The following is a 16,979-nucleotide window of genomic DNA, read 5'->3' as shown; positions in this document are numbered from 1 at the left end:
TCATACACAGGCTAATCATGACCGATCATTGTTTACATTATCAGTCATTGCTGTCACTTCAGCGAACTCGTGCTCATCTCTAATAACAGTCCTAATATGTATTATATGTAGCTAGTAGTGTTGCAATGCTTAAATATAACAGTTAATTTGAAATAACCCAATCAATTAATTAAATAATTATTACTATTTGAGATTTAAGACAAGTCTCGGGCTATCCTAACTTTAAGAAGTTATTTACGATGGTTTTTAAGAAGATTCTTTTCAAGAATTTGAATTTTCTTAATTTTTGTCTTAAGAACAATCTTAAGTAAAAAGATAAGAATATTCTTAAGATGATTTTTTTGGGAATACAAAATATTCTTAACTTTTTTCTTATTTTAAAAAATAAGAAGAAAATGGCAGTTAAGAAGAAATTTCTTCTTAAGAATGTTTCGTGAATCCGGCCCCTGGTCTAATGCGCCACCTGGCTTGAGAAACCTGTTCTCAAAGACTTACTTTTAGTCATTATTTGGGTAGCACACATATTCTGAATGCCTTCGGCAGAATTCAAATTAGCCATTTTAATCTAGATTAATTCCAAGATTACAGTGAGATTAATCTAGATTTAAAAAATTAATCTATGCCCACCACTATATATAATGTTTTTGTCTGCACTTGAACTACGATAAGAGAGAGTGTTTGTGTGCGTTTCATACATACAAACATTAGCGCGCTATATTTAGCATGTATCGCTGATATCATCACAGATCACCTACTACAGTATATCTATAATAATACACAAATGCCTTCCTGCTTTCCGGTCCACCACAATAACCCAAGGACTCATTTGAATCGGCCAGCTGTTTAAAATAGAAGGAGAAATCAGCGAGTTATACAAATAGCAGTGGAAAAAGTCCATCTCTCAGCATCTGATATGCAAAGGCCAGAGACATGCATCACGATTAGGGTTCGGTTGTAAGAGAGCGTGTGATATTCTTCAATTACTTGCTGCTTTTAGAAGGAACAATGGATATAATGACGCAGCCGTCTCGGTTTTGTTTAGCGTGGCAAGATGAGCTTTGCTTGCAGCGTCAACCTGATGTATGGGATCTGGATGTCTGCTTTTAGCCATGTGTAATGGCAGGTTTAGTTTAAGATGTGTGTGGCTTTAGCAGATTGTGACGGTAGCAGTCGTCTAGTCTTTTGTAAGTGCGCAGCTTTGGTTTATTTTCGATGGTGTGTATGTATATGTGTGGGTAATTGGGAGATACAGATTGGATGTTTGTCATGCCAGGGAAGCCACAGAAGGGCCAGGCAAGGCCAGCGCTCCTTTTGGAAGCCTGTAATTTAGCTTCCTTTTCTCAGCCTTGTGCACAATATTATGTATCTGAATCAGTGTTTCTTACTCAATTTTCCCGATAGTTGGTCCTAATTCTGTTTGATTCTATTTTTTGAGACATTTTAGTGCTTTTAAAGTCAAAAAGCATTACGGCAATTCAAATTAACACAAGTTCATGAGTTTGTTTTGACCGGGTTATTAAAAAAACAGCTCATCAGAGTCTTTATGAGACTATAAAATGCTTTTATCCAAAGCATCTTTCAAAAGAGGAACATCACACACATTAGAATTAATATTATTTCACAGTACACAGCTTTCTCTTATCATTAAATGCATACTGCATTTATACTAAAAAAACAATACTACATTTGTAATGTATTGGGGTTTTCTACTTACTTTGAATGTTCAGAGTATATATAACTGCTTCTTAAAATAATTTTAAAGCATTTGACTGATTCAAATGAAACTTATTTTGACTGATTCATTAAAAGAACTGGCTCATAAGAGGCATTTGTGAATCAGAATAGTAACTGAATTCATACTGTATTGAATTGAATTCACACAGAATTTATATATTAAAAAGTAAAAAAAAAAATTGACACGTTTTAATGTTTATAACTTAAAAAAATACCCTTACAGCAACATGATTTAAAGTGTTTATCACATGCAATTAGACAATTTCAGATAAAAAATAATTTAATTTATTTTAGTTCATACTGCATTTATACTAAAAACAATACATTTGTAATGTATTGGGTTTTTCAACAGAAAAATACTATTTATTTTAAAATATTTTGTATCTGCTTAATTAAATAATTTAAGCGTTTGACAGATTGAAATTGATAACTTGTGATTTCATGAGTCTTTTTGACTGATTCATTAAAAGAACTGGCTCATAAGAGTCATTTATGAATCAGAATACAGTGACTGAATTCATGCTGTATTTAATTGATTTCATACAATTCACTGAGGTAAACTAGAATTTCTATTAAACAAACTACTATTTTTGTGACACATTTTAATGTTCATAATGTAAAAAAATCACTACAGCAACAGTTTTTTTTCCAGAGTGTTAAGTCAAAAGTTCACAAGTTCATGAGTACATTTATACTAAACAAGTGCTGTATGATTTTTGTAACATATTGAGTTTTCTACATAAAACACCATTTATTACAACAGAGTTCTTTTCTGAATATGTGTTTTTAACAATGTATCTGTTCCAAATTTATGATTCAAATTTGGCAAAGCGAACACAGATTCATTCAGTGGTTCATGAGTCTTTTTGACCTATACATTAAAAGAACTGACTCATAAGAGTCATTCTTTATTGAATCAGACTACGTTTACATTTATTTATACAGCAAACGCGTTTTTCCAAACATCACAAGCTGCTTCTTATACTTAAAAAGATTTATTTCTGGCCTCATCAAATAGTGAATCAAGGCGTCAGACTGATTTAAAACAAGTCTTTCTGACTGATTCATTAAATGAACTAGCTCATAAGAGCCATTTGTGTGCAACCTTGTGATGCTTACAGATTTTACAGTTGAGAAAAAATAAATGTTATTTTTATTTAGTACTGACCTGAATATGACATTTCACATAAAAGATGTTTACATATAGTCCACAAGACAGAATAATGGTTGAATTTATAAAAAAAGACCCTGTTGAAAGGTTGCATCCCCTTGATTTTTAATACTGTGTTGTTACCTGAATGATCCAAAGCTGTTTTTTTATTTTTATTTAGTGCAAGTTGTTCATGAGTCCCTTGTTTGTCCTGAATAGTAAAATTGCCCACTGTTCTTCAGAAAAACCCTTCAGGTCCCACAAATTCTTTGGTTTTCCATCATTTTTGTTCATTTGAACCCTTTCCAACCATGACTGTACGATTTTGAGATCCATCTTTTCACACTGAGGACAACTGAGGAACTCATATGCAACTATTACAGAAGGTTCAAACGCTCACTGATGCTCCAGAAACGAAAAACCCATGCATTAAGAGCCGGGGGTGAAAACTTTTGAACAGAATGGAATGTGTACATTTTTCTTATTTTGCCTAAATATCTTTTTTTTTTTTTTTCATTTAGTACTGCCCTTCAGAAGCTACAGAAGATACTTGTACATGTTTCCCAGAAGACAAAATAAGTTAAATTTACCCTAATCTTGTATACATACAATCATAATACATACAATTTGTGCGTGTATTAGACAACATAACATTCTGTAGTTTATTTGCTAATGCTTTAAGGCCATTTTGCGTTTGTAGTCATCATACAGTAACCAGCAACAACCACCTCTTTCTCTTCTCGTGGAAGACATCCGATGCGGTTCTAAACAGTCTCTCGCTGTCGGTACTTGTAACAATTTTTGCGTCTTTCTCTGACAGTTTTAAAAGCTTCCACCTTTCCCACATGTTTGCTGCATTAGTGCGTACCTCTTATTTGATCGAATTACGTCATTGTTCGGTATAATTTATTCAGCCTTTTCGGTTATTCTGAGCTTTTTTGCTATTTTCGGCCAAATAACATTCGGTGCATTCCTAGTAACAGTATTAAGAATAAAGTGTATGTAAACTTTTGAACAGGGTCATTTTTATAAATTCAACTGTTATTTTCTCTTGTGGACTATGTGTAAAATAATTAACATTTATGCAAATTCTAAATAAATGATGAACGGAGCAAACACGTCTTTTATCTGTGGTCACTCAGATGGTTCCATGGAAAGATCACGCGCGAGCAGGCCGAGAGGCTGCTTTACCCCCCAGAGACGGGCCTCTTCCTGGTTCGTGAAAGCACCAACTACCCCGGCGACTACACCCTGTGTGTGAGCTGCGATGGCAAGGTGGAGCATTACCGCATCATCTACCACGACGGCAAACTGTCCATCGATGAGGAGGAGTTCTTTGAAAACCTCATGCAGCTCATGGAGGTGAGAGTTGCTGGCTTCTGACCTGGTTTAAGTTGAAGTTGTTGTTTTCATAGCTAACGGTTCTATTTGTGCTCTTATGGATGATTGGTAAAATATTTATGTAATCAGCACAAGCACACTCCAAAGTTAGCCCAGCAGGTTGTGAAACCAACAGGCTTCTTCCTGTAAGTTCCTCTCACCGCCTCCGTCAACGTTTTCAAATTGATCGCCACACACAGATACAAAAATAGCCCTAACAGGAAGTCAGTCCACATCAGACGCACTGGCTGCAGAGATGGGGCAAGCGTTTACGATAGACTCCAGGAAACAATTTTTTTACACGCACACCTTGTGCTTTGAGGTCAAAGGTTCAGTCCAGGCTTGCTGGAGGAAGTGACACTGCTAAACAAGGGCTGTGAAATGAAGAGGGCGTCTTAATGGAAAGTGGGTTTTGAGGGTGTTGTTCGGGAGTTAAGGTTTTTTTCTAGTTGTACGTCACACTAACTCACTGGATGTTGTTTTAACAGTTCAACAAAGTTTAACAAAGCTGTATTATGTAACAGTGATGCAGTAGATGAAATACCATGGTACTTTAATGTATTAATTATACCATGCTAATACACTGATTACCATTCATTTACCATTGTATTTACATGAAACCGTTACAACATACTGCAGAAAAAGCTAAATGAAATGGTAATTCTTTTTATATACGCTTTTTTGAATTTGTTTTATATGTACACTACCAGTCAAAAGTTTTTGAACAGTAAGATTTTTGATGTTTTTTTTTTTTTAAAGAAGTCTCATCTGCTCATTAAGCCTGCATTTATTTGATCCAACGTACAATGAAAACGGTAGCATTTTGAAATATTTTTCTATTATATTATAGTTTAAAATAACTGTTTTCTAACATGTAAAAATGTGATTTCAAAGCTGAATTTTTTGCGTCATTACTCCAGTCACATGATCCTTCAGTAATCATTCTAATATTCTGATTTGCTGCTCAAAAAACACTTGATGGTACAAAGGGTTTTTATTTCAGATAAATGCTGATCTTTGGATCTTTCAAATAATCAAATTCAGCTGGTTTAAATATTGATAATAATAATAATAATAATACTGATTAATGCTGATTTTGTATGTCACTGACAAAGAAATGATCAGTCTATAATTTTAATGGTGGGTTTCTAACAACAAAAAAATCCAGAAAAACGCATTTCAAAAAATTGATTTGCATTTTAACGAGTGAAAAGTATTTGACCCCTTCGCAAAACATGACTTAGTCCTTTGTTGACAATCACAAAGGTCAGATGTTTCTTGTAGTTTGCCACCAGGTTTGCACACAACTCAGGAGGGATTTTGTCCCACTCCTCTTTGCAGATCCTTTCCAAGTCATTAGGTTTCAAGGCTGATGTTTGGCAACTTGAACCTTCAGCTCCCTCCACAGATTTTCTATTGGATGAAGGTCTGGAGACTGGCTAGGCCACTCCAGGACTTCTTCTTGAGCCACTCCTTTGTTGCCTTGGCTATGTGTTTTGGGTCATTGTCATGCTGGAATACACATCTGTGACCCATTTTCAATGCCCTGGCTGGCTTCAATGCCCTGGTCCTGATGGTACATGGGCCCCGTCCATTGTCCCTTTGATGTGATGCAGTTGTCCTGTCCCCTTAGCAGAAAAACACCCCAAAAGCATAATGTTTCCACCTCCATGTTTGATGGTGGGGATGGTGTTCTTGTCATAGGCAGCATTCCTCTTCCTCCAAACACAGCGAGTTGAGTTGATGCTAAAGAGCTTGATTTTGGTCTCATCTGACCACAACACATTCACCCAGGTGTCCTCTGAATCATTCAGATGTTCATTGGGCCTGTACATGTGCTTTCTTGAGCAGGGGGGCCATTTCAGTCCTTCACAGTGTAGTGTGTTACCAATTGTTTTTGTGGTGACTATGGTCCCAGCTGCCTTGAGACATTGACAAGATCCTCCTGTGTAGTTCTGGGCTGATTCCACATCATTGAAACTCCATGAGGTGAGATCTTGCATGGAGCCCCAGTCCAAGGGAGACTGACAGTTATTTTGTTTGTTCCATTTGCGAATAATCGCACCAATCTCACCAAGCTGTTTGGCGATGGTCTTGTAGCCCATTCCAGCCTTGTGTAGGTCTACAATCTTGTCCCTGACATGCTTGGACAGCTCTTTGGTCTTGGCTTTGATGGAGAGTTTGGAATCTGATTGATTGATTGCTTCTGTGGACAGGTGTCTTTTATACAGTTAACAAACTGAGATTAGGAGCACTCCCTTTAAGAGAGTGAGAGTGCGCCTAATCTCAGTTTGTGACCTGTATAAAAGCCACCTGGGAGCCAGAAATCTTGCTGATTGATAGAGGATCAAATACTTTTCACTCATTAAAATGCAAATCGATTTATAATCTTTTCAAAAAGCGTTTTTCCAGATTTTTTTGTTGTTGTTGTTGTTGTTATTCTGTCTCTCACTGTTAAAATAAACCTACTATTAAAACTATAGACTAATTTCTTTGTCAGTGAGCAAACATACAAAATCAGCAGGTGATCAATATTTTTTTTTTCTCACTGTTTTTTTTTTTTTTTTTTTTTGGTATAGTGATTTTTTTACATTGATCCAAACCGCACTATATTATAGAGCAATTTGCTTTAGTGTAACATAAAACCTGATTATTTAATTTTGTAAGCATCTTTTTATTTCGCTGTCTCTCACACCATATCAGTAGGGTTGTTATCCTTCAGAACATATACAGTAGCTGTCTTTTGTATATTAGAAAGCGGACGATCATAAGAGGATCATCTTATTTGGGGCTTCTTGACATGACAAAGTTTGAAACCCCCTTTATAACATAATACAGAAACATTTAAATGTTGTTTGGCAAGCAAGCACCACCTAAATTTTCATGTGCAAATCCATTTTGGCAGCCAACGTACAAGCTTTTTATTGGTTGCCACTGTGTTGCTATGTGGTTGCTAAGGTGTTCTGAGTGGTTTTAGTGTGTTGCTGTGCAGATCATAAGGTGTTGTGGATGGTTGCTCACTAAGAGACAAAGCCCATCCTTCATTTTCTGGGTATTGCACACTTTTTTCTCAAACAGGCCTCATCATTTGAGCCTATTGCAAAAAGCATGATAAATGCACTCCTAATGAAATGAGAAGCTTAATAAGAACCGATTTACATAGATGTAGGATGTCAATGACTCATTTGTATAATTTTACATATCTTTTTTTTTTTATTCCACTGTCCATTGGACTTATTAGAGACGGTTTGTGTGATTAATCAGTGATCCGTCCTCGGTTAAATGTTGATGATTCTGCTCTGGTTATTTTCGATTGGGGTCTGGGTGACTTTAGTGGTCGGTCAGAGGCACTATGGGTTCCTCAAGTCTCTCCTCACCCTTTCTATTATGGAATTCCACACATTCTTTAGTGTAATTTTGGCTACAGTCGCTCGCTCGCTCTCTCTCTTTCTCCCACTCTTATAGCCTCAGCTGAACAGTTGTGCTCTTTCCAAAGAAGTGGACGAGTCTTAAACTGTCTATAATATGCCTTTATGCTCATAGTGATTAAACTACCACAGAAGATATTCTTCCCACAATCCACTCGATAAAGTTTAGCAGAAAACCAGTGATATTCAAAATAAAAGCCGCAAATTGATAGTGTACACTGTTGTCTGTATTGGCTTATTATGGCACGCTAAATTTAACCAATTTTTTAAAAATTAAATTACTTTTATTCATAAGGGATGCATTCAATTTATTAAAAGTGACTGTAAATACATTTATGAAGTTAGAAAAGATTTTATTTCAAATAAAATGCTATCTAATTATTAAATAATACTTTTCAACAAAGCCTGTTTTTAGCCACTGAATAAAAAATAAAAAAGGTTATTAGGACTTTACAAAGTATTGCAAGATATAAACTCGCAATTGAGAGAAATAAACTCAGAATTGCAAGACAAAAATATGATATAAACAATTTAGAGAAATGGTCAGAATTTCTGATATAAACTCTCAATTGAAAGAATAAAAATGCGAGATAAAATGCGAGTTTATGCATCTCAATTCTGACTTTTTTTTCTCACAATTCGGACTTTTTCAGAATTGCCTGATATAAACGCACAATTGAGAGAAATCTCACAATTTTATCTCACAATTCCGGCATTTTTGTCTCGTTTATATATCTTAATTCTGACTTTTTTCTCGCAATTGACTTTTTTTTCTCAGAATTGTGTAATATAAACTCGCAACTGTGAGTTATAAAGTCAGAATTGCAAGATAAATACTCCCAATTCTGACTTTTCTCGCTAATGCTAGTTTATATATCTCTATACTGACTTTTTTCTACTAATTCTGAATTTTTTTTTCTCAGAATTTAGATATAAACTTGCAATTGCAAGTTATAGTTCAATTTTATATTTTATATCAAGTTTATATCACAATTCTGACTTAACTCGCAATTGCATGTTATAAAGTCAGAATTACAAGATTTAAATTCAGTCACAATTGCGAGATATAAATTTGCATTTCTGAGGAAAAAAGTCATCTTAATTCTGACTTTATATCTTGCAATTCTGAGTTTATATTACAATTCTGAGGGGAAAAAAAGTCAACTGAGATATAAAGTTGCATTTCTGAGGAAAAAAAAGTCTAAATTGTGAGTTTATATCATAACTCGCAAATGTGAGTTTATATATCTCAATACTGACTTTTTTTCTCCCAATTCTGAATTTTTTTTTTCTCAGAATTTAGATATAAACTTGCAATTGCAAGTTTTATATTTTGTATCATTTCACAGTCACAATTCTGAAAAAAAAAAGTCTGAATTGTGAGTTTATATCACTTATAACTCGTGAATGCGAGTTTATGTATCTCAAAACTGACTTTTTTTCTCAGAATTTAGATATAAATTGCAAGTTAAAGTTTTATAATTGTATATTTTATATAATTTTATATCACAATTCTGACTTAACTCACAATTGCGAGTTATAAAGTCAGTATTGCGAGACAAACTTACATTTCTGAGAAATAGTCGCAATTCAGAATTGCGACTTTATTTCTAAAAAATATGAGTTTGTCTCAATTCTGACTTTATAACTCGCAATTGTGAGTTTATATCACAATTCTGAGAAAAGTCTGAATTGTGAGTTTATATCGCTTATAACTCGCAAATGTGAGTTTATACATCTCAATACTGGCTTTTTTTTTCCCAATTCTGATTTTTTTCTCAGAATTTAGATATAAACTTGCAATTGCAAGTTCAAGTTAAATTTTATATCATTTCACAAAGTCAAAATTCTGAAAAAAAAAAAGTCTAAATTGTGAGTTTATATCTCTTATAACTCATAAATGCGAGTTTATATATCTCAATACTGACTTTTTTTCTCAGAATTTAGATATGAATTGCGAGTTAAAGTTTTATAATTGTATATTTTATATCAGGTTTATATCACAATTCTGACTTAACTTACAATTGCGAGTTATAAAGTCAGTATTGCGAGACAAACTTTCATTTCTGAGAAATAGTCGCAATTCAGAATTGCGACTTTATTTCTAAGAAATGTGAGTTTGTCTCGAAATTCTGACTTTATAACTCGCAATTGTGAGTTTATATCACAATTCTGAGAAAAAAGTCTGAATTGTGAGTTTATATCGCTTATAACTCGCAAATGTGAGTTTATATATCGCAAAACTGACTTTTTTTTCTCCCAGTTCTGATTTATCTCAGAATTTAGATATAAACTTGCAAGTTCAAGTTAAATTTTATATAATTTCACAAAGTCACAATTCTGAGAAAAAGTCTAAATTGTGAGTTTATATCTTTTATAACTCGTAAATGCGAGTTTGTGTATCTCAATACTGACCTTTTTTCTCAGAATTTAGATATAGATTGCGACTTAAAGTTTTATAATTGTATATTTTCTATCATTTTATATTTTATATCAAGTTTATATCACAATTCTGACATAACTCGCAATAGCGAAAAAGTCAGAATTGCAACTTTATTTCTCAGAAATTTGAGTTTGTCTCGCAATTCAGACTTTATAACTTGCAGTTGCGAATTTATATCACAATTCTGAGAAAATAACAGTTCTGACTTTATAACTTGCAGTTACCAGTGTATATCACGCAACTTTGAGAAGAAAAATGAGAATTGTGAGATTATATCATGCGATTCTGACTTTACAACTTTTTCGAGTTTGTATCATGCAGTTCAAAGAAAAAAAACAGCCAAAACTGCAAAATGTAAACTCGCAATTGTGGGATAAAAAGTCGCAATTACCTTTTTTTCCTTCTCTTTTTTTAAATTCAGTTGCAGAAACGGGCTTCCATAAAAGACTGGAATAATAATGTTGAAATTTCACAATATTACTGTTTTTAATGTATTTTTGAGAGAATAAACACAGCCTTGCTGAGCATACAGGACATAATTTCATTAGAAACATTAGAAAACCGTTCCCCAGACTTTCAAACATGACATTATTGTGTACTAGTAAAAAAGGGTTTAAAAATATCCTACAATATTAATTTATGATAGTTAGTGACTTGTTGTGTTACCGTGATAATTTATTGTCAGGGAAATCATCAATGCGTCCAAGAATTACTGCAGTGTTTGTTGGAGTCTAGTCATGCAAATGTGTTGTTATTTTGAGCGCGCGTGTAACAGCGGCGCGCGCACACACACGCACGCTCCAGTTCCTGGAACAGTTGATAACGAGGAAGTGACAAAGAGGAAACGAGCGCAGGTTCCAGATCATTTCAACAGGCCAGTCGATGCCGTTAAATTCATGTAACAATATTATCTCGTCGTCTGGCCTCACGGTTTATAGCGTCCAGACATATATAATCACAAACATGTATTTCAACACTGAAATGATAAGAATGTCGTCGCCTGTGTGGACTTGTTCATCTGAGGAGAGGAAGCGGCGGAATCAATAGAAAATACATATACAACAGCGACCTCTGCTGGCCCTGACAGTTTACCGCGTTGGATGTGTTTGTTCCTAAAAACGTTTTAAAAGATAATGATACATTATTTTTCATGAGGCATTGTCCATATAAATAGCACGTTCAAGCTTCATTTTACTTTTTACAGTTGTGCATAAAGTGTTTTTATTTGCATCTTGCTTTGCATAATTTAGTCAAATTCATTGTTTGAATTTGATGTATCATGGTATTAACATTTTGCTATTTATACTTCAATGGTACTATTTTTATAAATGAGCTTAATTTGTTTTTGCATGTGTGTGAATTTCAACAGCATTACACTAAAGATGCGGATGGACTTTGTACCAGACTTATCAAACCTAAACTCATGGAGGGGACAGTGGCGGCCCAGGATGAGTTCTCGAGAAGTAAGATACTTATTGACTATACTCGCACATGAATTTGCTTTATAGACATTTCAATTGGTTTGTTTTATGAAAGGTATTTTAATTGGATCATTATTCTTCCTCTTCCACAGGTGGCTGGGCTCTGAATAGAAAAGAACTGAAGCTTATCCAATCTATTGGAAAAGGAGAGTTTGGAGGTACAGATACATGTGTTTTTAACACCTAGATCATTAAATCTAAATTAATTTGGTTCAGGACCCAGATATTACATCGTTTAGCTTATAAAAATGAACACAAATATATTAATAGCATCATAATTCATCTGGACTGGCAATTGTTACAAAGATATGTTCTCTTTGGTTCTTAGATGTGATGGTCGGAGACTACAGAGGCAAGAAAGTAGCTGTGAAGTGTATCAAGCATGACGCAACAGCGCAGGCCTTTGTTGCAGAGGCTTCTGTTATGACGTATGTTCTCCCTGATTGACTGATCACAATCAAATATTGCAGATAATTTAAAAAATAAGGCTTTTTATGGTTTTATATTCAAATATCAATATTCATGTTAACTCTTACAGGCAATTACGGCATGATAACTTGGTACAGCTGCTGGGGGTGATCGTGGAAGAGAAGGGCAGCCTCTTCATTGTCACTGAGTATATGGCCAAGGTTGGTGACCCAAAGCTGCATTGTCACGGAGATTAACTGGATGTATAGTTAAGGTCATCTGCAAAACATTAGGTATTTTACCAAAATAAGAGGGATCATACAAAATGCATGTTATTTTTTATTTAGTACTGATCTGAATAAGACATTTCACATGAAAGATGTTAACATAAAGTCCACAAGAGATAATAATAGTTGAATTTATAAAAATGACCCTGTTCAAAAGTTTACATATGCTTAATTCTTAATACAGTTTTGTTACCTGAATGATCCACAGTTTGTTTGTTTTTTTGAGTGATAGTTGGATAGTTGTTCATCAGACCCTTATTTGTCCTGAACAGTTAAACTGCCTGCTGTTCTTCAAAAAAAATCTTTCAGGTCCCACAAATTCTGTTTTTTTTAAGAATTATTTTGTATTTGATCCCTTTGCAACAATGACTGTATGATTTTGAGATCCATCTTTTCACACTGAGGACAACTGAGGGGCTTGAATGCATCTATTACAGAAGGTTCAAACGCTCACTGATGCTCCAGAAGGAAACAATGCATTAAAGGAGTAGTTCACTTTTCAAAACTAAAAGTAACAGATAATGTACTCATCCCCTTGTCATCCAAGATGTTCATGTTTTTCTTTCTAAAGTTGTAAGGAAATTATGTTTTTTGAGGAAAACATTTCAGGATTTCTCCTCATATAATGGACTTCTATGGTGCCCCCGAGTTTGAACTTCCAAAATGCAGTTTCAAATGGCTCTAAACGATCACAGCCGAGGAAAGAAGGGTCTTATCTAGCAAAACAATTGGTTATTTTCTAAAATAAGAATTACAATTTATATACTTTTTAACCTCAAATGCTCGTCTTGTCTAGCTCTGTGTGTACTCTGTGTAGAGATTAAAGAGTATATAAATTGTAAATGTTTTTGGAAAATAACCGATCGTTTTGCTAGATAAAACCCTTCTTCCTCGGCTGGGATCATTTAGAGCCCTTTGAACCTGCATTTAAACTGCATTTTGGAAGTTCAAACTCGGGGGCACCATAGAACTCCATTATATGGAGAGAAATTTTTCCTCAAAAAACATAATTTCTTTACGACTGAAGAAAGAAAGACATGCACATCTTGGATGACAAGGGGGTGAGTGCATTATCTGTAAATTTTTGTTCTGAAAGTGAACTACTCCTTTAAAAGCCAAACAAAAAAACACAGCTGTGGATCATTCAGGTAACAACACAGTATTAGGAATCAAGTGTATGTAAACTTTTGAACAGGGTCATTTTTATAAATTCAACTATTATTTTTTTTCTTGTGGACTAAATGTCTTTTATGTGAAATGTCGTACTCAGGTCAGTACTAAATAAAAAATAACTTTTTATTATATCATTTTATATGATACCTCTTATTTTGCTTAAACAATTAACATTTTGCAGATGTATATTTGACCTCAACTGTATATATTTAATCTTGTCTTTAAAGCATACAGCATTATTTTAACGTTGTTGTTTTTTTTCAGGGTAGTCTAGTGGACTATCTGCGCTCTAGAGGACGTACTGTTATTGGTGGAGATCGTTTGATCAATTTCTCAATGTGAGTTTCTTTTTATCACATCTTTCTTTTTTCTTTTTTTAACCTTGGCAGTATTCCATTTTCAAAATGGTTCCTTTATTTATTTTCTATCTTTTTTCAGGGATGTCTGCAAGGCGATGGAATATCTCGAGGCCAATAACTTTGTGCACAGGGATCTGGCAGCTCGTAATGTTTTAGTGTCAGAAGACAACATAGCAAAAGTCAGTGACTTCGGCCTTACCAAGGAAGCATCATCTACTCAAGATACAGCCAAACTCCCTGTTAAGTGGACTTCACCTGAGGCCTTGAGAGAGAAGGTGTGTTGTCTGCTTTTGTTTTAACATGTTTGAACAGAGACATTTTAAAAACATCCTCTTATCTTTTTGTTATTTCTGCCTCTCTGTTTGAAACAGGCGTTTTCTACTAAGTCTGATGTATGGAGCTATGGCATCTTACTGTGGGAAATCTATTCCTTTGGTCGGGTACCTTATCCAAGAATTGTAAGTCATTTTCAAATCTTGTGTTTTGTTTTTATTTTATTTTTTTATCTATTTTAAATTAAAGCTACTAAAATAAATAGGATATTGTAATATGTTTTTATTTCAATTATGTAAACTTTAAAATGTGGCCAATAAAAATTTTATGATATTGAATTTTTATTAATATTATAGTTTTATTAATAACCTAATTTAAAATGATTAAAATACATGTTTACATTCAAGCCACTTCAAAGAAGAAACATGGCCAATAAAAATACTGTACAAATAATATAGTTTTTAAAATTATTTTTCTGTATAAAATAATCAATAATCTTTAAATCTAAATTAAATCAGTACATTTTAAACACAACCAATAAAAATACTTTGTTGTTGTTGTTATTGTAATTTTATTAATAACCTAAATAACTTAAGTAAATGTTTACATTCAAGCCACTCCAAAGAAGAAACATGACCAAAATTTTTTACAAATAACATAGTTTTAAAAATTATTAGTAGTAGTATTATTAGTATTATTATTATTATGTCTCTACCTTTACATTCATTATTATTATATATGTTTTGTTATTATTCTACTTTGTATTCTTATTATTATTCAAAGAAGAAACCTGGCCAATAAAAACTCAAATAATATTGTTTTAAAAAAATATATTATTATTATTATTCAATCTATTAATTATTAATCTATTAATTCTAATCTGTAATATGTCACCTTAAAGCAGAAACAGAACCAATAAAAATATTTCTGTTACTTTTATTATTGTTTATTATTATTATTATTATTATTATTATTATTATTATTATTATTATTATAGTTTTATTAATAGCCTAATTTAAAATAACCAAAATATTTACATTCAAGACACTTTAAAGAAGAAACATAAAATACTGTACAAATAATAGTTTTAAAAAAAATATTATTATTATTATTATTAATATTATATCCATATAACATAATTATCCAGTTTAAATCTAAATAAAATCAGTACATTTTTATTCTAATCTGTAATGTCACCTTAAAGCAGAAACATAATAATAATAATAATAATAATAATAATAATAAAAATAATAATAATAATAAATATATATTTTTAATTAGTTATTTATTAATAACCTAATTTAAAATAACTAAAAATAAATGTTTACATTCAAGCATTTCAAAGAAGAAACATGGCTGATAAAAATACTATACAAAAATATATTTTTTAAATATTATTATTATATACATAATTATCTAATTTAAATCTGAATAAAATCAGTACATTTTTATTCTAATCTGTAGTATGTCACCTTAAAGCACAAACATAACAAAAAAAATGTTGTTATTGTTATTACTATTATTATTATTTTTGTTATTATTATAGTTTTATTAATGACCTAATTTAAAATAACTAAATGTTTACATTCAAGCCACTTCAAAGAAGAAACATGGCCAATAAAAATACTGTACAAATAGTTTTAAAAATTATTATTATTATTAATATTTCCATATAAAATAGTCTAATTTAAATCTAAATAAATTAATACATTTTATTCTATCCTGTAATATGTCACTTTAAAGCAGAAACATAACCAATAAAAAATTAATTTAGTTGTTGTTGTTTATAATATAATATAATAATAATAATAATAATAATTAAAGCTGCGAGCAGCGATGAACGGGCCCTCGCACCTGGGCTCACCGCCGACCGGTGGCTTCAGGAAATCAGCAAACGCTGGGCAGTATGCTTTTAATACAGTAAATATAGAAAAAATATGTCATAAGTCATTTAAATGTGCCAAACTAGCCTCTGCCAGATGGTGGCGCTATGCCTATAACTGATTATTGGCATGTAGATGTGTTCAGGCCAGCACTATTATCAAACATATGAAGTTTGGTGCAGATTGACATTGGTATGTTTGAGTTAGTGAAAGATATGAGATATCCTGCTGCCAACAAGTGGCGCTATGATAATATCTGAATATTAGTCTTTAGGTGTCTTCAGGCCTGGACTCTTACCAAACCTGTGAATTTTGTGGCAGATCAGACATTTTATGGCTAAGTTATAACAACTCAATGAAAACTCAAGATCTTCACAATTTAACATCTCTAAGGCCTCAAGATCAGACTGACCAAATATAATGTTGATTTAATTAAATGCAATCAATGCAAGGACTTCAGATAATGCCAACTCTGAACCAATATGCAAAAATTTCCCTATACTCTGATGATGATGATGATAAGAACATGATTCATGATGATAACAAAATGTTATTATTGCTTGCTTTACGTCCACCACTTCTGCTTAAATGTCATCGTTACCTATCTGTACAATTTGTGTGTGGATATTGCTTTGCTGGTGACTCCTCCTGTTATGAGACATCACTCTTAAGCGCTACATAACTAAGAATCAATAAGGAAGACGGTGCCCAGTTGGCACATGCATTCACAGTAACCCTCTGCTAGTTTGGATTTTAAGTTTACAGAATTGAAAGGGTTAGACTTTAAGATCAACACACAGACACATACACACAAAATATAAAATGTTGCCATTCAGTTTTATTTGTTAGCATTAACTATATTAGTTAACATGACCAATAAATAAATAGCATTTATTAATGTTAATTAATATTAAGCTAAAAAAGTATTCATATATAGTTTATGTACTGTGAATTAACATGAACATGAACACAGTTCATGT

General features: G+C 32.8%; 1 protein-coding gene across 1 annotated transcript in view; it reads left to right on the top strand.

The window, feature by feature from the left end:
* Nucleotides 1-16,979, top strand: part of LOC141301399 (tyrosine-protein kinase CSK-like) — a 50,906-nt gene that overhangs the window by 19,993 nt on the left and 13,934 nt on the right. The window contains exons 5-12 of the mRNA XM_073831634.1: nucleotides 4,027-4,246; nucleotides 11,505-11,598; nucleotides 11,709-11,774; nucleotides 11,945-12,044; nucleotides 12,155-12,245; nucleotides 13,749-13,822; nucleotides 13,923-14,118; nucleotides 14,215-14,301. Coding sequence (XP_073687735.1) covers nucleotides 4,027-4,246; nucleotides 11,505-11,598; nucleotides 11,709-11,774; nucleotides 11,945-12,044; nucleotides 12,155-12,245; nucleotides 13,749-13,822; nucleotides 13,923-14,118; nucleotides 14,215-14,301 — 928 coding nt within the window. The remainder of the gene's footprint in view (nucleotides 1-4,026; nucleotides 4,247-11,504; nucleotides 11,599-11,708; nucleotides 11,775-11,944; nucleotides 12,045-12,154; nucleotides 12,246-13,748; nucleotides 13,823-13,922; nucleotides 14,119-14,214; nucleotides 14,302-16,979) is intronic.

This window comes from Garra rufa, chromosome 25 (assembly GCF_049309525.1).
Source record: "Garra rufa chromosome 25, GarRuf1.0, whole genome shotgun sequence".
Classification (NCBI taxonomy): Eukaryota; Metazoa; Chordata; class Actinopteri; order Cypriniformes; family Cyprinidae; genus Garra; species Garra rufa.
This window is presented reverse-complemented; position numbering and strand designations above follow the sequence as displayed.